This window comes from Apium graveolens, chromosome 2 (assembly GCF_009905375.1).
Source record: "Apium graveolens cultivar Ventura chromosome 2, ASM990537v1, whole genome shotgun sequence".
Classification (NCBI taxonomy): Eukaryota; Viridiplantae; Streptophyta; class Magnoliopsida; order Apiales; family Apiaceae; genus Apium; species Apium graveolens.
In genome coordinates this window covers 631,419-653,657 of record NC_133648.1, presented here as the reverse complement: position 1 = coordinate 653,657, position 22,239 = coordinate 631,419, and the positions used below count along the sequence as shown (strand labels likewise).

Sequence of the window (22,239 nt, the reverse complement as noted above, 5' to 3'; positions counted from 1 at the left end):
TAAAAAAATATAAAATTTGATGTTAATCTAGAATAATAATTATATTTGAATATAATACAAATTTAACATTTATTTTTTTTAAAAAAATTAATTTTAAATTTGATTTAACCGTGAAATAATTTTTAATAAGTGTGATTTTAGAACATAACCACTTTAAACCTTTTCATTAAATTTTAATAATTTTTTAGATAAAAAAATTATGTAACTTCGCTTTTTAACTTGGTAATTAAAATTTGTAACTATATATGATGAAAAATAAAATAAATTATATATTTTATAATTTTTTAAATAACTATTCTCTACAAAATTTTAAATAAGGGATCCTTTCATGAAGTGCTACCTTCTTTATGTATCGTTCTTATTTAGATTTTATTCAGAGGGTGACAAGTAATGCAAGAATTAGAAGGAATGAATATTTTAATGATAAAAATAAGTTAAAGAGCCATGTTGTTAAAAAGAGAGAAGATTTTTAAAGAGTCTTCTTTGTGCAATTTTATAGGTGCACTTTGTGTTGCATATTCTAGTGCATTTCTGCATTATCAATTTTCTGTCTAAAAATTCGAACATCATTTTATTTTTTTCACTATTTCATTGTCTTTGTTGATAGTTAAACTCACGCTTATTTCATTTATCAAAGGAGCAAATAATTCCTCCTCAATGAGGCTTCGGTATTACCAACAAGCATCTTGTATTAACTGGGATGTATGCAACATTGATACAAATTAAATCAACCTAATTCCATCCTATCAGGGTGCAGTCCTACTCCTACCCTTGTTTTTAAATAATAGGGCCATGTTTGTTTAATGGTAGTTTAATGGTATTAAGTAGGAGATAGGATTATAATCCTTTAAATTTTCCAATTCCATGTTTGTTTTGTAAAAAATTAGTGAAGGATTATCCAAGGATTATAATCATTTAAATTATCCCATCCCATGTTTGTTTTGTAAGAGTAGATGATATAATTATAATCCCATCTAATGCTTGGTGGGAGGAGGTATTGTTTTATCCCCTCCCACAAGTCATTTTTTAAAAGATTATAATCCCCCTCATTGTTATCCCATATGAAACAAACATAGGATTGAGAAATTTAAAGGACTTTATTCCAATCCCAAGTACTATCCCACAAAACAAACATAGAATAAAGTTTTAAAGGATTATATTTCAATCCTACACTTAATCCTTTCAAACAAACTTAGGATAGGATTATTTAATCCATAAGACTAATTTTGATGGGATTAGTTATCCCCGGATTATTATCCCGGGATTATAATCCCATTTATACTTCGTAAAACACCGATTATAACTTACCATGTAATATATAAATTTTAATAGATTGTTTAGTTCACAGGCTTAAATGGTACAAAGCCTTATAGAGGATTTAAGTGATAATTTGGCACCAAGTTGAAGCAGATCAGAAACATCATGTGCCAGTTCGCAGCTCCGTTCTTGAAGCATTTGCAGCCTGCTAAAAAAAATATAAATAAATATCAATTTACTACTGTACAAATAAAATTTCAAGTACTTGCATCAAAATTTTCAGTAAATATCAATTTCTGGCATGTGCATTCTGGGTGTCTCTATATATGTGCATTTTGGATATTGTGTCTAAACAAGCAAAACATAAAGGACCAGATATAAATGTAGTTGCATAATTTTTTTTAAAACTTTTTCCTTCTAAATAAAAAACTAATGTCCAAATTTTTATACAAAAAAAAAGAAAATTTTAAAAATGAATTACGGAACTATACTTTATAGTTGCCTTAAAATGCGTGTCAAGCATATGAAAAAAAATGTAAATAAATGAGGGGGACGGAGGTAGTAGGTATTTTGAACGTTTAGAAGAGGGTTCAGTCGAGATTTGGGATTAGGTTACAGTAGCGAGGATCTGACATAGCTGCTTTTCTTCATGAATGTATACACAAGTCTAGCTGAATCGGATATTGTTCCTTCCATGTTGTAGGTTTTCAACAAACTTTTACCATGTACTATACAATACTAGTAAGCAGTGAAATTCAACTTCTAAAGTCTAAAAGGGGTCACTACCAACCAAATTTGTAAGAACGCCAACATAGGTAAATCTGAAGTAGATAGACTCCAATGAATTTGTATATAAAATAACCATGAACGGAATACATCTTCCTGATCAAGCATGGTAGAAAATAATTTAAAGAAATATAAGCACAGTCCAAAAAAATTGTAAATGTACGCCTCAAAATCTCATATTGATTAAATATGGACTTCTTACACATAAATATTTTAGATATTACATATGGAGACTCCGATATCAAGTCTGCTAATAGTATCCTGGGTATCTTATATCTATCTGAGCAGAGAACATTGAGTACAGAACTTACAAAGATCTAGGGATTCTTTTCGAGGGGTTTGGAGAAGGGCAAGTCTTATCATTTAGTGGTTTAGTTTACCGCAATGAGGCCAAAATCAATTCAACCTACAGATTTATTGGTCCAACATAGCTGATTCTATTCATGGGTATCCCTGAGTTCAGCTTAATCACATTTGTTTCTTCCTATATATGCACGTTTCTTATTTACCTTTCACCATGTACCTCCAACAATGCTAGTAAGCAATTAAATTCATATTCTAAAGTGTTTAAGGATTCCACCCATGAAAAATAAATAATGGAATGACACTAACATTTAAATAAATTAAAATCTGGAAAGACACAATCGTAGTCCAAATAATTTGTACAAGTACTTCTTAAGATCCAGAGCTCATCTCACATAAACCTCATACTAAAATGACACTACAAATAAAGACAGACTTCAGGAAAAGAAAAAAACTAGTCTGGAGCACATACCATGCATACATTATGATGGACCCTTTGTAACAACCAGTTGTCGTCGTATCTCCGAGGGAATCTGATAGTTGTCGTCGTATCTCTGAGGGTACCTGATACAAGGAAAAGGTGGACAATGTTATATACGCAAGAATATACTTGACACTAGTTAGCACATCATTAGCAATATGAGACATAAATTATTGCAACTGGACAAGCATAGTAAAAAAAATCACGATGACACTAGATCATGAGTCAGGATAAACTTAGGCATGAAAACAATATTACTAATCAATACAAATGCACAAGCAGACACACATTAAAAATGGCATATGGCAAGGCAACAAAAAAATCCAAAGGCTGACAATCTGACATACATCAGCTTCACCTTCCCACATAAAAGCAGGGAAACCCAGTAGATAAGTACATGAGTTAAACGACAGGAATCAGGACCCAACAATATCACGCGAAGAGATTGGACATTGACCGACTTGGATGACATTGCAGGGTACTACCAGCAAGCATGGTCAGTTTGGCTGATTTTGTAAGGTGAAACTGATTCCGTATTATGAAACCGATCCAAGTAGTTACAAAAAAAACAGCCAACATATAATTACTAGAACCATATATTCATTGATCCGGTTATATATAAACCATATATTATATTCAATTATTTTAATAAAAAATATTAATGATTCAGGATTTTACAGTCAGTATTGTGGTAAAACCAAACGCGGCCCCTTTACGGCTTAGTTCTGCAGCCGTGTTGGACTGTAATTTGATGTGAACGGAAGTGAACATAGAAAATAATTTGTATATATTTGAATTAATTAGTTATATAAAACAGATAAATTCGAAGATAATATTTATATAGTAACATACTGGAGGAATATGGAGACTGCTATTTTATTGGAGACCATACAAGTAGAACATTGCAAAACATATTGTTCTGCAAGACATGTACGTTCTCCAAAGAACTTTTCCCTACTCATAGATACACATATGATATAAGCATAATAACTTATTAATATTTGTATATAACTGATAGTCTGATACAATCATGGAGACACATGTATAGAGTATACATAACTAGAATAATGTACATATATATGGAAGAACAACAAAGATCACCAGAGAAAACCGTTGGAGATGTCGAAGAAAGAATCTGGTGTTCAATCATCAATGTCACCAGAGATGGAGAAGCGACTTCCCTTACGAAAATGCAATGGCAGATTCAATTAGAAATTTGGGCCTCATCCCCCATGCACCCCAACCTTAAAAAATGGGCATAAGGTCGAGCTCGATACTTGGATTCCCACCCACACATGACACACATACCCGAGCCCATGAAAGATAACAACCAATGCAAGTTCAATTTCAAAGATATAAAGACAAACACACAATTCCATGCCAACAGGAAATCAATGAAGGCAATATAGAAAATAAAATACAATAAACGATACAAATGGGATTAGATAGTATGACATAATACATTTTTCTAATTAAAATCTTAAATAAATTAATGATTACTGTTAATATTAAATAACATAAATAATAAAAAATTAATTGAAGATAATATTTGATGCAAAATACCTGAATTAATACATTTAATATTTTATAACATATATAATTAAATATTATATGAAGATATATTTAATTAGGTAGTTCGGTTTTCTGGTCGGCAAATAAATAACTATACACATGGGATCAAATAGTACTCCTATTAGGGGAGGCAATTTCGGGTTCTGGGTCGGGTTCGTGTCGGGTTGGATGTACCTGAATTTTTTTTAGTCTGATCCAAACCCGACCCGAAACGGATTCAAAAATTATGACACCCGAGTTACCCGAAACTGACCTGTTTGACCCGAAATAACCCGAAATTTAGAATAAATAAAAAAAATTAATAACTCTTAATTTTCAACATTACAAAGAAAATATAATGCCAAATTAACATAAAATATAGAAATGTATTACAACACAATATAACAAATATTTTATAAAATTTAACCATACATGTATAAACATATATAATATATTATATTAATTATTTAAATAAACAAGTCGAGGTCGGGTTCGGGTATTTCGGGTCTACCCGAAAATGACCCGATTTTTTCGGGTAAATTTTTACCCAACCCGAACCCGACCCGAAAGTCAAAAATCTCAACCCTAATTCGTACTTTTGAGGGTTGGGTTCGTGTCGGGTTTCGGATCGTGTCTGATTTTGCCACCTCTAACTCCTATGACATAATACTTATTGAATAATATATATAATAAGATTATATGAATATATTAGATTAGGCGGTTCGGTTTTCTGGTCAGTATAAATAGCAAAACTAAACCCAACCTTTTGTAGTGTTGCGTCTGATCTGGACTAAAACCGGACCATGTCAACCAGGCAATAAGCAAATAGGTTTGGTCACATTGTATTTCCCAGATTTGGCCGGTTTTGGGAGGAAATGCTCTTCCCTAAAAACAAATTACCTCTTCCGCTGATAGCCACCTAAACTAATTCTAAATTAATTTGGAGATAACATGTTTGATTTCTTTAATCATAACAGTCTATATAACCAACGCAAGAAAGTCAATTTCTAAGAAGTAAAAACACACACATTTCTTATCACAGGAAGGGCAAAAAATCTGAATAAAATTCAAATACTATAACCTGCATATATTTTAAATTAGATAGAGTGGTACAACACAACACATTTATATACATTCTTTTAAAACTCACAATCTCCAAACTAAATATTTTTACAACAAACAGTGTAAGTAAGAAGCACCAAATTGGATGTTCACTAACTAGCTTGCCCTTATAATAGAGTTGGGTATATAAATAAAGAATCCAGATAAGATGTACGAGGGAGGGGAGGAAAGGGGGAGAAGGAGAGGGGTAGAGAGGGGGGGGGTCACTCTAATACTACACAGCGCTTATCCAAATAACTTAGTGGTCTTGCCTACATATTTATAAAAAGAATCATCAAGTCTACTAACTAAAGATTATAATATAACTGTAACAAAAAGCAAACTAAAAATCAGACAACATTATACCTTTGTTTTTTCGGATTACGTTTGCAATCATCACATAGAGAAATTCCTAGTTCACTAGTACCATAAGGGATGTACGCAAGAGCTACAATGTAAATTAAGCTAATTACACTGCTGAAATTTCAGGACTTCTTAAGACAAAAGGTTCAACACAACATAAATCTAATAGTTCACCAAAATTTGACCTATGATTATTAGTTCTCGCCCTAAAAGTCCAAAACCTATACATAAATAGTGACTAGCGTGAAAAACTTTAACCGATCTTGGAACTTTAGATCACAATTATTGTTAAATTCTCTGTACCTTGTCAAATTTAAAAACCTTAGAAATTCAACCTACCAGATATGATAAGAAATACAAGCTCAATTATCAAAGAAGCAATACATCAGTGTCAAAAGCTTAAAACAAGTTATCAGTTTGTCACTTACTTGACTAAGTGATTCAGCATGCTGCTCCACTGTTGAACAAGACTTCTCAACACATTATTTCACTCCAATTAAATTTACTGTTTCCCTGAAACCTTGTCTTAGAACTCCAAAGAAGCAGAAAGGATGACCACTTGTTGTACTTTCAACACCAACAAGTCACTTGCCTATTATTTGCTTACTCATACTAAAGCAAATGTAACTAGCTATATACCCGGTGGAGCCACGAGCACTAATGAAGGAAAAAGGAAGCATAAAAAATAAGTGAAACCGGTGCACCAGCACTACTGTGTGGGAGGGTTCATGGAAGATTCAAATGCTAGGGGCACCGAAGAGAGTGCAGGAGGGGAGGGAAGGCTCGCAACTAACAAAAAACTGATATAAAGTGCTGATACAGTTTGAGATCAATGATAGAACTAACTGAATAATTCCTAGAACTTGAATCAGCTGAGGTTGATATTTACATGCAACAAAGGAGGTGTCACATATCTCCTTCTTAAGGCCAGTTAGCTGAAATCAAGTTTCTCACTTCCCTATAAGGTTGTTAAAAAACAGACAAGAAACCTAAACTTTCCTGAGACCAAAATCACGATGATTTGACACTCAGAACTACTCCCAGAAGGCTTGTGCCATTATTTGCTAATAAAATTTTCACACTTGATAAAACTAGGATAGAACATTCAACATTCTTTAGCATTCCAATGTCGGCTGCTAATTTATCGTGGTCCAGATTCTATAACTCCTAGAAAAGCAAAAAAGCATGGGACCCTTAGCCAGTCAGCCAACTCTGAGCTTATAGGAATTAGTTAGAAAAACTAAACTCTCCGTTCAGTGGCGGAGCCAGCCATAAATGGTAGTGGGGGCAAAATATTTTAGTAAAACATTACTTTCTCCATCTCATCTTACATTTCTGTTTTGAAAAAATTACGAATATTAAGATTTTAAAAAATTGTCCTTAAATTTGTATAGAAATAAGAAATGAACAAGTAATTTAGGACACATTTATTTTTTAAAAGGGACATGCATATTAGGATGGTATATTAGGACAGAGGAAGTGCAATTGATTTATAGCAAAAAAAAGTACTAGACTGAAGCTATGAACGAACCCAGCGGGTCAAAAGATTAGTATCCTTACTAATCAAAACAAATACCCTTTTAACAACATCAACCAGCTAGCTAGGTATTATACGTACATGCATATATTATATACAAAGGTATCAAAAATTTAAAAAGTCTAGTGGGGTCCGGTGACCCCACCTGCCTCAATCTCCCTACGCCACTGTCTCCGTTGGCTGAGCTCAAATCACATACTGCTACATGGAAAAATGTAGGCTACTAGATACATATGCAAAACGTGAAATTATCAGAAACTACTTAAACAAGCTAACTAAATGCAAGACAAAAACCATGATTTAGCCTTCATGCTATTACTATTAGAAGTACTCTAGTGCTTCTGCACAAACATTTGCAAGTAAAATACTATAACAAACTAAACAAAAATCAACTTAGTATTTTCAATTTTCTTAAAATTGGAAAATGTCCCTAGACTCAAGGAGCATAAGAGAAGCATGGCAGCATTTTAGTTGACCCAATATGAAGGGAACATATTAAGCTAAAATGATGAGCTCCATCAAATGGCAAAAGTAACTGGGTTCAGCAGGGTCATTCCATTTACGGTTTGGGCAGAAACGAAAACAGGAGGCAGAATAAATTTTTTTGTTCGTAAAATTGGCAAGAATGATATTTCTATGAGCAACAGGATTTAACATATAAAGTTTTCTCATAACAGAACATTTGAGACGCCCAAAGTAAACTCCGACACTGCCAAAATTGCACTAAAAGGCATTATACATTCAAGAATCTCCAGTGGATTCACGGTGCAAGTACTCACAATCGAAAGAATACTAATCTACTCGGCAGCTATACCATAGGAAAAAAAATGTTGTGCTCCAACAACAAATGCTTCAGCAAAATAGCTTAATAAATTCACTTGATGCTAAATGTCCTTTCTGGTAGTGACCAAACCTAACTTATTTAAGCCAACAAAACCATTTAGAACTATTGCACTGAGCATCGAGCACAAAAAGTAGAGGTCCCCTGTATAGTTGTCATCATAGAATCGCCTGAATTGTATATTTAAAAGGTAAACCATGGGGATCTTATTGTTAGCTATAGCAAATAAATCTCTAGCTTCGGTAACATTAAGTCTAAAGTTTGAAAGAGAAAAATTCTGTAACCAAAGCCAAGTGAATACTAAACAGAAGTCCACCACACGAGCCAGATCGCAAGAGTTTCGTAAGAAACACCAAGAGTGTCTACTGGAAAAGCCCCTTTGGACATTAACCGGGCAGGTGGATTCCCGATTTCACATGAATATACAGCATACACAAATAACATTGACCAAAAAATATATATATATATACAATCAAGTGAATAATAAACTAATCAATAGCAATTTTGTTACCACCTATTACTTGACAAACAGCATATTGTATACAGAAGAAAAACCTAGCAAATAGTTGAATTCTCAATCCGGGCATTCAAGTGTCCAGTATAATTTCCTATTATTTGGAAAAAAAAGAACTCCAAAACACATAGAAACAACTAGAAGACAGCCATGAACTTTTAAACTTAATAAACATTCATTTGCAAATACCAAATAAATGTCAAACTGCAATATTTGCTCCATAGATTACATTTCCCAGAAACAATACGAGGATATTAGTCTAGATGTTGTTTCATGAGATAGCAATTTAAATCAAAATCTAAATATTCATGTTGAATACCAGTGCACAGCAAGAAATTAAGAGATCAGCATAGCATGGAGTACTCTATCTGTGTCCCTGAGCTCGTTGTGCATCATAGGCACCCCATTGACCAGGTCCAGGTCCATATTGAGGATAACCTTCTCCACTAGACTGCACCTGATGTGTAAAAAGATAGTAAAATATTCCCCATATACATTCTGAATAGAAGAATTTAGCAAGGAACTACAAGTGATGGATGGCCATACAAATTTAGGTATACACTAAATACAGAAACTTACAGGATTCATTGGATTCATGCCATAAGAAGCATGATAAGCATTTGTGGCATAACTAGCTTCAGGATTGACATAACCTCCATTATAACCTGCACCTGAATGCATACAAATCAACTCCAGATCAAATGCTGGTAAAGAAGATTATTATCAGGAAATACACGAGGCTTAAATGTTCAAGGCATCTTTGAGAAGCTCTTAATAAAAGATATTATCATCTCAGAACTTCAAACATAAGATCGATAGCCAAACCTAATATGAACCAGCTCTAAATTTCTTTAGATTTTGTTTAACATCACTTTTCACACATCATGTTGAGTGGCTACTAGTAAGACATTGAATCAAATTATATTCAGACCATTTTTACCATATAATAACCTCCAATTCAGATATTCGTTCTGAAATGTAGCATGTACAGATCAGTTGCTCAACAATCAGTACTAAATGCAATTCTACTAATCAAAATATTCAAAGGCCAGATAGGTTTGTAACTGATGTTAACCAGTAATAATGATTTTGAATAAGTCAAAAATACCTTAATAAGTAATAACCTGGTCCTTAACCACTTAAGAAACAATGATTTATTAGAAGTATCCGATCTTGATAATGACCACAAAAGGCATAAATTGAGTCGTTCTAGTCACTGTATTGCAAATAAATCTGTGAATTGTATTAAATTATCAACATGCAATTTTTACAATGATAGTCTAAATTTTAGTAATACTTCACAACATATACCTCATTATGTAATAATAGCTTTAACAATTAAAATCAACTTAACTATCCAAATGTGCAATTCTATAGTAAGGCATTGACATACAGCAATCAATCCATTAAGATAAACAGATTTAGCATGTCGATTCAGTAAACTGAATATCATTTTGACAAGAAGATAAAAAAACATACCTGGATTTCCAACAGCTGCAGCAGCACGAGCTCTTTTTTCTGCATTAGCCATCTCAGCACGAAGTTTTTCCAACTCTCGGGCCATCGTAACTAACTTCTTCTCCATCATTTGACCATGCTCATAATTTTCCGCATATCCCTTCTTCTCGTACTCAATTGTAGCCCTATTAGCCAGTAGAAGATAAACTTTGCTAATCATTGTGAAGACAATTATTCTAGTAAATTAGTTGTTTGTGGAATTAAATAGTTAAAAAGGCTTTGGAAGGTATGCAAAGAACTAGGGGTCGTTTGGTTCACGAGATGGTATGGGTTTGGTATTAGGAATCAGGTTAAGGTGATATACGTTTAAAAGTTCATCTTATATCATGTGTTTGGTTAAATGTTGGAATGAATTTTAAATAATACTAAGTTATTAATAAAATAAATTATTATATTGTAAAAATATATATAATATTTTTATTATTAATAACATTTTTTTGTATATAAAATTATTTTTAATAATTAAAACGTTTGTCGGATGGAGTGAGAATAATATTGAAATTGATTCCTCATACCCTTCTCCCCCCTAAGGTATCAAAAACTAATATTTTGTGGGTTTGAGGTATGGGTGTAAGAATAAAAAAAATTGAACCAAACATGGGGATAGGTTTTGTTTATTCTAACCCCAAACCTGATTCCTGATACCAGCGAAACAAACGACCCCTAGAAGACATACAAAAGGACTGAGGAATGAGCATCAAGGTCAACAACCATGTCCAAATGTCACAGTCGCGCAAGGCCTTGAATTCATTAATAATTAGCTATATATTGAGATTAATCCAACTTCTCATTTCAATTTATTAAGGCTAGGTATAAAAAAGTGCACAATTTTTTATCCATACAGTATCAATTAGAACTGCTTTAATAACATTTGCAATTCAGAACTCACAAGCCTTTATACTCGTAAAGACCTGTCAAGTATATTATTGTTAATTTCCAAAAACAAAAGTATCTACTAAGTGTTGAAAATTACCTTGCTCGCAGCAACTCCTGTTTGAGTCCTTCAATTTCAGCTTTCACGGCCGGAATCTGCTGCAGCTCAGCAGTAGCTCTCCCCATTTCTTGAGACATTGCTTGGACCTGAGCAGTAAGCTTTTGTCTATCAGCAGTTAAGTCCTTGATATCAGCATGTAACTTCATAAGCTCAGCCCTCATGGCCTCCACCCCATGAAGTTCTTGTTCCAATTTGACAGCATTATCAACTAACTCCCTCATCTGCATATCCTTCTCCGCGTGCATTGCACGAGCAATATGATCTGTTCGCTGAAGCTCATGTTGAGCCGCTTCCAACTCCTGCTTAAGTGCAACATGAGTAGCAGCAAACCTCTGGTTATCAGCTAAGAGGGCTTGAATATCCTGGTGTTGCGCAGCAAGACGCTCCTCAATAATAGCAGGATGGGGAGGAAGGTGTCTGTGATCCATCCGAAACTGGGATTCTCTCATCTCGTCAAGAAATGCAGGATGTGGCACTGGACCAAGGTTCCTACCATAGGGAGGTTCATGACCAGGAGGTAGTCCAGCGTGAGGGGTACCTTTCATCGCAAAAGGAGGTCCACCGCGATTTCTTCCGGCCATTTCCCTCTACAGATATCTACGAACAGGCAATACTGCAAATATGATTCCATAGCACGCAATATAAAAAAGAACATAAGCAGGTAACCTCATTGCAGAATCTAGTTCTCATTTTACTTATTGAGGGGAACGGTAATCCGGAATGGATTACTAAGGAGTACGTTAAAATGTTAACAATGATTAACCCGTTTAACAGGAATGAAGTTCATATTAAATTATTTCACTTTAACAACATTGTCATTTGTTCATCCAAACACTAGCACACATAATCAAGCTTCCTATTCCCATTAACCAGGTTCATTTACCATGGACCAACACCCCACCCCTTGGTCCTCCTAAAATTAATCATAGTCATATCATCATATTATATATATCTACGGTCACGCCCAACTGAATACTATTTCAGCGTCAGAACACCTATTAAAACTGTCTACATGTGTTCTCCCACTAAAACTGTTTTTAACTGAGACCTATAAACTAACTCCTCTCTCTCTATCTATATATATATCTTTCTCCAATCTCTCTCTCCGGGTAATACAACAATTGTTATTAATATAACTCTCTCTCTCTCTCCCTCCCTCTCCCTCTTTCTCTCTCTCTCTCTCTCTCTCTCTCTCTCTCCCCCTCTCCCCCTCCCCTTCTCCCTCTCCCTCTCCCTCTCTCTCTCTCCCTCTCCCTCTCCCTCCCTCTCTCTCTCTCCCTCTCCCTCTCCCTCTCCCTATCTCTCTCTCTACCTATCTATCTATCTATCTATCTCTCAGGCAATACTACAATTGCTATTAATATAAACTCTCTCTCTCCCTCTCTCTCTATCTATCTATATATATATATATATCTCTAATCTCTCTCTCCAGGTAATACAACAATTGTTATTAATGTAACTCTCTCTCTGGCCCGCCCCCCCCCCCCCTCCCCCTCTCCCTCTCCCTCCCCCTCTCCCTCTCTCTCTCTCTCTATCTCTCTATCTCTCAGGCAATACTACAATTGCTATTAATATAAACTCTCTCTCTCTCTCAAATTGGCAATACAACAATTGCAATTAACTTTACAATATCACACAATCACTGATCATTAACAAACAACAAATAATCACACACCGCAATTAATCCACACGGAATTACAAACCTAGATATACACACAAACATTAACACACATCCAAAAATCAAATAAAACCCCAAAAAACGAGAAAACAGCAAATTAACAATTCTGAAATTGAAAGAGTGTGTATGTATATATAGTATACCTGGAGAACGGTGTATGTATAGGTGACCAACAACCTAACTGAATTGCTCCCGTAAAAGCGTGCTCAACAATTCGAGAGTCGCGTTTGTATTAGAAAATTGAAGCCTGTTGTACAGTTTGTTGTAATGTAGATATGTTAGGGTTTTATTTACTTTTGTGCTTATAGTAATTGCTAATTAAAGATGTCATCAAAGTTTTCTCTAAATAAATGTCATCAAAAACTCTTTTTTTGTGTTTACTTTTGTGAAGAAAACAACGAGTGAAGGTATTGTCTCGCTTATTATACGTATTTTTATATATTATTATATATTAATTTTTGCCGGGAACACATATATATGCACACAAGTCGGGAGTTTTTTGTACAAACAGTTTTTTATTCTTTGGAACGAGGGTAAGTCAGGACGTTATACCCTCCTCAGACCCAGTCCTATACGATATTTACCGAATACGGTTGATTATCGAATGAATTAAATAATATTTATTGAGGTTTTTCTATTATAGTATGATATATGTCGATGTTACAAATTAATATGAAATAAGTATGCATATAAAAAAGTTGAAAATATTTAAAGAGGTTCGTAAATGATTCACTATTAATCGAATGATACTCATAAGTATATAAATGAAATACTGTTTATCCCGCGAATTTACTGAATGGTGCCCATAAGTTCATTCATAAATATTATTTATCCCGCACATTTAACGAATGATGCTATAAATTTATGCGCACAAGATAAAGATAACTTATGCTCGTTCAATTTGCGATCAAAATAAAAATAACTTATTCTCAGTTAATTTACGATCAAGATAAAAATAACTTATTTTAGATTAATTTTTGAAAATTATGTCAATTGTTGAAGACTTTAAACACGTGAACTAATCTAATCTCGTTCACATTTTACATGAGTTATAGAATTGCAAATAATCTGATTTTATTCTCGTGTCTTTCCGCTAATCTAAAACTTGTAAAAATTCACTATGTTATTTTTTATATGTTCTAAAAAATAGAGGGAATTCTTGTATCGTCTTCTCTAACTCTTAATAGCATTCCAACGGTGTTGGTTAAAGTTATTAGCTAAAATAACATAAAATAGTGATTATATTAAATTTATTGAACCTGTGATTTACTCCGATTGAGTTGACTATAGTAATTGGTCATATTTTAAAAATAATATATTTTTTATTTGTTATAGTTATTATAAATAAAATGTATTATTTCGATATGATAGTCAGATGATGTGTAATTTAACTACAAGTCTGCACATGTTCGACAAATAGACAAATTTTAGCTAATATCAATGCACCATTGGAATGTATTAATTTTTACACAATTTCTATAATATTTATTTATGGTATTTTTTACCCATTTTTGATTAAGGGTTTTTACTAGGAAAACAAAGACTTGTCACTTATTTAAGTCAACCGAAACGTAGTATACAAATAGGCTAGCTTTCATGAAAAAATGATTCACCGCCGATATAATTACTGCAACTTGAATAAATTTTGGATGCACATTTCTTAATTTAAAGCATTCTTGAATATCCCCGTGACATGCTATATCCTATTTACCGGTGAACCGCAGAACTCATTAACCATATCATCCCCAGCTAGTCCACAATGCAACATGATTATATATAGCTGTTCCCCAAATTTATTTGTGAACAACTATAGCAAGAAATTATGATAAGTTTGTTGAGAATAGTTGATAAATGTAAGCTATCAATCCAAGGGGCAGCTCTGTTGTTCATATTGAGTGTTGCTCTTGTCATTGGAGTGTGCATTGTCATTGTTGTCAAGGTGAAGAGGGCTAGGAGAAACAGGCTTGTTAACGCCGACGTTGAGTTGGCCGGTTACATATGGCCAGAGCCGAGGAGTGCAGGATGGGGCTCGGTGAAGAGGGTTTTGATGAAGACGGTGAGATGGAGCAATGCAAGTAAGTGGGAAGAGAGTAGAAGCTGTGCAAGTCGGAGAGAAAAGGTGAGACCTTTGCTGGTCTCGAGAGGCTTGGCTGAGCGCGGTGTAGGGTGGAAGAGGCGTGGTGACTTGGTGTCACCGGTGTGGCAAAGGCCAATACTTATGGGAGAGAAGTGTGAGTTGCCGAGGTTTAGTGGGCTTATTCTTTATGATGAAAGTGGGAGACCTCTTGAGGAACACTCTCTAAAAGGAACCCCTAAACATGATCACCAAGTATTACTAACTAGAACACTCTAATCTTGTTGCTTTGGTCATTAGTCATACTCTAATAATCGGTGAATTCTAAATGTTTCTGGGTTGTGCTTAACAGGATCATATAGCGGTGACAAGAACTCTGAGGGAACTACTGTAGATAGCTGATTTTGGCCATGGACAAATTTCTGGTAGCCGTAGCCTCTGGAGGGGATAAGTGGGACTTCTTTAGGAGGTTTTCAGTCCACGTATGATTTTGTATGCATCTCTTTGTAGCACTTGATTGCGAAGTTGATGTAATGCTTCATTACATCTACTGTGCCGATTCAAGTGCCATAGTGAGCTACCATAATAGAAGCCAAAGTTTAAGTAACATCAAATAACTCTAGTATTACAAACTCGAGACCAAAAAACATGCTTAGAACTTCAAAACTCATGCAAGGCGAGCACAAAAGGAGATGTGTTCTTACAGGAAAAACTGAAAATAAACACTTGCATGCACAGCTATCCTGACCGTTTTCTCTAAACTTCTATTTCAATTTCATAACTAAATCCGCAAACTAAAATTGAAAGACTGCGAGCCTAAATTTCAAAGAAATGAACTAACAGGAAAGATCCCCCCCCCCCAAAAAAAAAAGGAGTGCAGTCCTAGAGCTATTGAATAAAGCAAATATGAGATCTTATTTAACAGTCGAGTTCTTCCGTTTAAATGAATCTGTATTTCTCTCATATTACAGTAGAGCTCTTCCTTGTTTAAATGAATCTGTATTTCTTACTTGCCACATAAAAGAAGCTAGTACAAGAAAAATTAATGTGTGAGCAGTCATAACCAATTATAAATGGCCTGCATAAATCATAATGATTACCAAGCGAACAGTGATCAACCTATTCAACCAACACTCGTCCACTCTTGTTATATGCCATAAAAAGAAACAATATGGCTCATGACATGATTCTCAATGGAGTAAATTCCCGGCAAGAGAAGAGACTCCTTTCAAGTAAACAGATTACCAGCCGAACAAAAATAATAAGATTTACATTTGTACGTATCCAAGGCACCTTCTTACGGGAATGACTCTATCAACGGTTCTCTTGTGTGATCCGTATCTTTTCTTTCGTAATACAAAAACAACAACAATTGCACAGTTCCCAGAATTGTTCCTATTCCATTTGGGACCTGAAATTTAAACAAAGGAGCATATATTTAACATATCACATAAAAAACAGGACCAAAGGCGTCATATAAAAGCAACGTTGGGTATGAAAGCTTACATATACAAAGGGGTCAAAATTGAAGATCCCATACAACATAAAGGATACACTCATTGCAAATGTTGAAAGGGAGAGGTAAAACGGCATAAACTCAACACTTTTTGTCCGGATCACCAGTCTCTGAGATGTATACACTGAATTAGCATGATTGGACTTTGGTAGATGGTAGGATAGCATGATTCAAAAACAAAACAAGAAGAATGTTATTTGTGCAGATGAACTTACGATTATAAACAATGGGGAAGCAAACATCGAGATTAGTGAAGCGCAAGTCAAAAATCCAACGAGGACGTGGCGTGTTGGCCGGTCTAGTAAAAATAAGCTTGCAGATAAAATGATTGCAAATACACCAAAAATTGCCATCAGCAACACAAACGTGTTCAACTGAAACATCAAAATTTGAAATCAGTAACATCCAAACAAATATAGACCAAAAAAAAAATTAAAGACAAGAAGATGAATATAAGGAATATAGGCGCATTTGGATTACAGGATAAACAACCTTTTTGCTTTTTTCCGCATACACAATGTAGAGGATAACATAAGTTAACTGAAACATAGCACCAATTGTATTGACAGTCGTCACGAGCACATTATCATCAGACATAAATGGTGTGCCATACCAGGCACAAATCAAGCAGTTCATGAGGGCATATAGATATGGAAGTCCGGAGAAGTCTTCCGTACACTGGTTCCTCATAATTCTCCGAAAAGTGGGTCTGAAATCGTATAAAAAGGTATAATTATGCAAAGCAAAACCTGTATATTTATAATTAATTACTTCACCAATTAGTGTCCTGTGATTCTGTGAACCTAGTTTTTAATTTCTTCTAATTTATTTTTAGATGCACAGTAGTAGGAAATCCTGCCAAGCACCGCAAAATCGAGCCTTAAAACTTACATAGGTGATATGAAGAGCCCAAAAGCAAAAATGTTACCTGCGGGAAGCAGATATAGTGTAAGAATTCACCTAAGCCACAAAAAGCAACAATAAGCTTATTTAACTACTTTAAAATAATCTTTAATCTTATTACAATTGTGCTGACCTCAAGTTTTTCATGACCAAACAAACAACTATAAACCCTAATTAAATAACCTCCAAATTCTCTTATACACATTTTGCCCAAGAATCACTAATACAAAAAAACCCCAATGGCTATGAACAATTACATATCTACAAACATAACAATTGTCAATATCTAAATTTAACCAAGCAAAACCAAGAAATTTCAAAACTTCTTCAAATGGGCTTTTTATGATCAATTTATTTTGCAACAATTAAAGATATCAAATTTTGTCCAAGAATCACTAACTATAAAAACCCAATGAACAATTATATATCTACAAACACAATAATTGTCAAAATCTAAATTTAACCAACCAAAACCAAGAAATTTCAAAACTTTTCAAATGGGCTTTATTAAAGATCAAATTTGCAACAACTAAACATACCAAAATTGGTTCTTTTCACAAATCTTGAAGAACACATGTATGTATATCAAGAACACATGTATGTATAGCAAAAAAGGGTTAGAGATCAAGAAAATATACCAGCAACGCCAGCTGCATCTTTGCAAATGGTCAACGTTTGAGCAGAAAGCAGGGACATGGTCAAACTCAAACCAGAACTGGAACTGGAACACTCTCTGCAACTTGTGTAAGAAAATATCCACTGTTTATTACAAGTATGTTTTTGTATGTCTGAATGGTATATATGAATGTACTTATAAATTGTGTTTTGCACGTTGGGAAAATGCTGAATGGAGAAGGAAGATTCTTTTTGAAAATGTAAATTTGTGACTTGCTGTCTTTTCCATTTTCTTTCTTTTCTGTTTACCATAATTTGTGGGCTACAATCTTTTGCATTTCTTTGGAATTTTCTGATTAAATTTTTAGGAAAACGTTAGAGGTCCCGCAATTTGTTACAAAAAAAATTTCTGAAATACTTTCTAAATGATACGAGTTCATAAATTACATTTTGACACGTTTTATTTCACGTCATTTTGTAACAAATTTTGTACAATTTTTGGATCACCTAATATTACTCAAATTTTTATATCATCTGCCTTTTATTATTCAAAGATATGTAAGAAAAAGGAAAATGACAAAATCCATGAATAATTCAGGAGGTTTGACTCGTGTTTGTTTAAAAAATGTTAGAGGTTTCAAATATTATTATTATAATTTTTTTTAAAATAATAATATGTTAATCGACAACTTTCTTAAATACCGCACATCCAATTTCTTTTATAATTAATTACGAACTTAACCCTGACAACAATGCATCCAGATTAAACTCAACTTATCGTGAAATCATTTTTAACTAATTTAGGGAAAATAATATTGGTATATCCTGGGACCAGGCTATTTGTTTTAGTGGGGATGATAGATTATTAGAGTGGGCTTTGCAAAAAAACACTTGGTCACAAAGATATAGAGGTATAATATGTGGCTGATAGTATTTAGTCCATTCTCAAATGAGTGTGCTTGTTCGGCTGGAGCCCAATTGTAGATATGTGATGACAACTTGTGGAGCCTTTAGTCAGTCCTCTCTTTTCGGTACAGATATTCTCGGGCCTTATCAATGGGCCCTGGTAAATGTGAAACCCGTCCGGTCAGGTTTTATCTCCGGGTTACTCTGAACGAGAATTATTTTGCTCCCCAATCGCCGTCACGAATGGAAAACATTGATCATCGAGGATTTTAATATTATTTTATCAGTTAAAATTTTACACATTTCTGATGTATTTTTGATATGTGTAATTTAATAAAACATTTTACGTAAACATGTTTTAAATTTAAACATCAAATTTTAATTAGTAATTGGAATGAGAATCATGTACCTAAGGATGACTTCAGGAGGTTATTAAATTTTCACATACAAATGCACTAGGATAAATTTGTAAAATTAGAATATAAAATTGGTATTTACAAAAATGTCATTAAAAATATATATAAGGATCTTATAACTTCAGGGAGTTACTTGATGTTATCCTCATTCTCATTTTTCTCAATTGAAATTTATATTTATAATAAAAGATAAAAGTAAAATTATCGTAAGTAATTTATATTTTACTATAAAATTTAATATACTACTTTGGATTAAAAAATTTAAACTTTAAGTATGCATATACATTAAACTTAACATAAAAATTTAGTTAACATATAAAAAATTAATATTAATTGTTATTGAATAATAATTGAAGAATGGGGTCTAAAATCGTTTTAGGAATACCCGAATCCCCCATCCCGCTGATAAATTTCTCGGACAAGATAAATTTCCCGAAACTTGTAAATAAAATTTTATCGGTTAATCTATCTATATATATCTATATATCTATATAAAGCAAAATTTCTGGCGGCTTACGTGGAAGGTCTACAATTGGTTCAAACTATTTTGTAAGGTTTCTACGCTCTCCTCCAATTCTCCGTTTTCCTTCGTGTCTATTTGTAACTGCAGGACAATTACTGCAACGGTAATTAACAGTCGGCAAACCCAATCATTTTCGTCTGCCAAATATGTCGACCTACTTATAGTTTTATGTTTGTTCAGGCATCTACAAAAATATGGGCTGCGGGAGGAGACTATTCACTTCTTCTGGCAAAATCCTGTTCAATCAGGTTGTTTCTGCTCATTTTTTATTCAGATTAATTAAATTTTCTAATGTATATACAACATCAATTAATATTTTTGTTTTAGTTATTTGTATCTTTCTTTATTTTTAGATGTTTGCTAATTATACAATATCTCTATGCATATCATTTTTAGTAAATGATTCAGAACAATAATCCGGGATATATTGTATTGTGCTTTAACACGAGCCATCGAAAACAAGGGTCGTGTTCAGTTTATTTAGTTTTACATTTTCTCCAGCCTTGATGTCAAACCCCTCAAATTTTGGTGGTGTTTTATTGTTAAAGAGGAAATGAGAGGTTGAGGATGAACTGAATTACATTTTTAAAGAGAAGAAGAGAGGTTGATGAAGAACTGAATTACAGTGCCTTTTACGTTATATAGAGGTAAATGTTTTGTATCATTTGTATGACCTATTTTACGTGTCGATCTAAGTTGTATTGAAGTGGAGCAATGGTTGTGGTTTTGACTCGGAAGATCTCTGTTCTTTTTTTTATTTAAGCTTACATGTCATTTGGTTATTTATATTCTATTAAGTTATTGTTCGCTACACAAAACAATTGTTTCGCTTTCTAAGGGTTACATGCTGATTGTCAACGACTCAATCCGTTTTAGATTATGTTGCTTACTTGGGCATGGTAAACCGTCTTAAACTTAAGTTAAGAGATATTTTATACCACCCTTACAGAGTTACAGATTGTTGTCATGCCTGGAATACTCTGGCTATCATGGCCACCTGTTTGAATCTCTTTACCTTGGCCAATGACATCTTTCCTGGTAATTTTTCATATGTAGAATTGTAAGCCACCACTCTATAGAATTATCACTTTATTTGGCAATCAATGAAGAGCTTATCATTGTCTTTGTGGCTATGTTGGCTTACTAGAATGCTACAGGTAGTGGTTAAGTGATAAAGATATTGCACAACCTACATACAACCTAGAACATGTAAAAAAATTTGCCAATAGCCAGGTTTTTATGCTCTTTTACATGTACTTTTTTACTTTTAAGCTTTACCTGCAACCAAAATTTTTATGCTAATACAATCTTATTGTAGCTGATTATCCGAGAACAAAGAGTCTCACTGACTCGATGATAACAAGTTAAAGTAACATATTTTTTTTGTTAAATTCCTAGTACGTTCTTTAGGTAGGGGTTTTTGATGTCAATATGCCACTAACTTTGGTTCATTATTCTATCTTGGCTTGGGTCGGCCCTCCTACAAGGTAATGTTTGCATTTCTCTTTTCCTGTTAATTTTTTTACATCATGTTGCTCATTATATCATCGCTGCATTATTCAAATCGCATAATAATTTGCTAGCACATAAAATTTATGATCTATGCAGCATACATGGTTAGGATTAAGAGAACCAATAGGCCCATTTTTGGAGGAAGATGCCATCGATAATTTGTCCAGGTTTTGGAAACATCTTACAACAACAAGCATACACTACCTGTCGTGGATCTCAGAGATAATGAGATACTTGAAATTTTTGGATAAGAAACGAGATCTCAAGGTTGATGGAATTCTTTTTTTAAGAAATTAATAAGTTAAAAAATTATGGACTTCTAGACTGTAATGTTTTCAGATAGTTTGGTTTTAGGGTTGCTAAGTCATTATGGTTGTGATTACTCCTGACGGTCGAATGATAAAAACTAAATATTCTGCACGTTATTTTAGAATTTTCTATTTAGATGTGAGCATTGACACCAGACTTTACATGAAAGCAGAAGCAGGGAGCACATACTTCCAGCTGGGTCAGAGTAGCTTGGATGCATTTCCTAACATAAGTCACCTACTTCCACGTCACCCAAGTTTTATAACTATAAGTCTATAATCAAGTGCCTCATATGTTAGATGTCATATAGATTGGTGAATAGTTGCAGTTATTGTTGAATTCATGATCTTTTATGTGACATGCTAATTACCCGGCTCTGCCATTTACCTTTATAAAGGTAGCTACTTGGGAAGGTTATGAATTTAGGTAACAAGGATGAAATTTATGAATTATTGGGATATCATGTCAGGGTCTTGTGTTTGAAGGTCTCTATACCCTCGAGGATGTGTCCATTACAGTGTCAGAAGCTTACCTTTCCCTT

At 33.8% G+C, this 22,239-nt stretch overlaps 3 protein-coding genes across 7 annotated transcripts; 1 reads left to right on the top strand and 2 right to left on the bottom strand.

The window, feature by feature from the left end:
• Positions 1–1,103: 1,103 nt before the first annotated feature.
• LOC141706558 (protein FLX-like 1) lies at positions 1,104–13,223 on the bottom strand. Of its 5 annotated transcripts, none has more exons than XR_012568859.1 (7): positions 13,068–13,223; positions 11,226–11,843; positions 10,214–10,377; positions 9,314–9,405; positions 9,054–9,191; positions 2,819–2,910; positions 1,104–1,465 (listed from the first exon to the last, which is right to left on the bottom strand). XR_012568859.1 is itself a non-coding variant. In XM_074509306.1 (5 exons), exons 2-5 carry the CDS (start codon positions 11,825–11,827, stop codon positions 9,099–9,101), a joined length of 951 nt encoding a protein of 316 aa, XP_074365407.1. In that variant the 5' UTR covers positions 11,828–11,843; positions 13,068–13,223; the 3' UTR covers positions 8,865–9,098. The 5 variants fall into 5 exon arrangements, 3 of the variants coding, with proteins under 3 accessions (XP_074365407.1, XP_074365410.1, XP_074365408.1); XR_012568860.1 differs by having other exon boundaries at positions 1,104–1,462; XM_074509306.1 differs by lacking the exons at positions 1,104–1,465; positions 2,819–2,910 and having other exon boundaries at positions 8,865–9,191.
• Positions 13,224–14,716: 1,493 nt separating this feature from the next.
• Positions 14,717–15,775, top strand: LOC141706560 (uncharacterized). Its single transcript, XM_074509311.1, has 2 exons — positions 14,717–15,253; positions 15,351–15,775. Exons 1-2 carry the CDS (start codon positions 14,747–14,749, stop codon positions 15,390–15,392), a joined length of 549 nt encoding a protein of 182 aa, XP_074365412.1. The 5' UTR covers positions 14,717–14,746; the 3' UTR covers positions 15,393–15,775.
• Positions 15,776–15,894: 119 nt separating this feature from the next.
• LOC141706559 (bidirectional sugar transporter SWEET2) lies at positions 15,895–18,263 on the bottom strand. The gene is made up of 6 exons (XM_074509310.1): positions 18,056–18,263; positions 17,406–17,442; positions 17,007–17,223; positions 16,730–16,888; positions 16,505–16,624; positions 15,895–16,409 (listed from the first exon to the last, which is right to left on the bottom strand). The coding sequence occupies exons 1-6, from the start codon at positions 18,111–18,113 to the stop codon at positions 16,296–16,298; spliced, it is 705 nt and encodes a 234-aa protein (XP_074365411.1). The 5' UTR covers positions 18,114–18,263; the 3' UTR covers positions 15,895–16,295.
• Between the last annotated feature and the right edge of the window lie 3,976 nt (positions 18,264–22,239).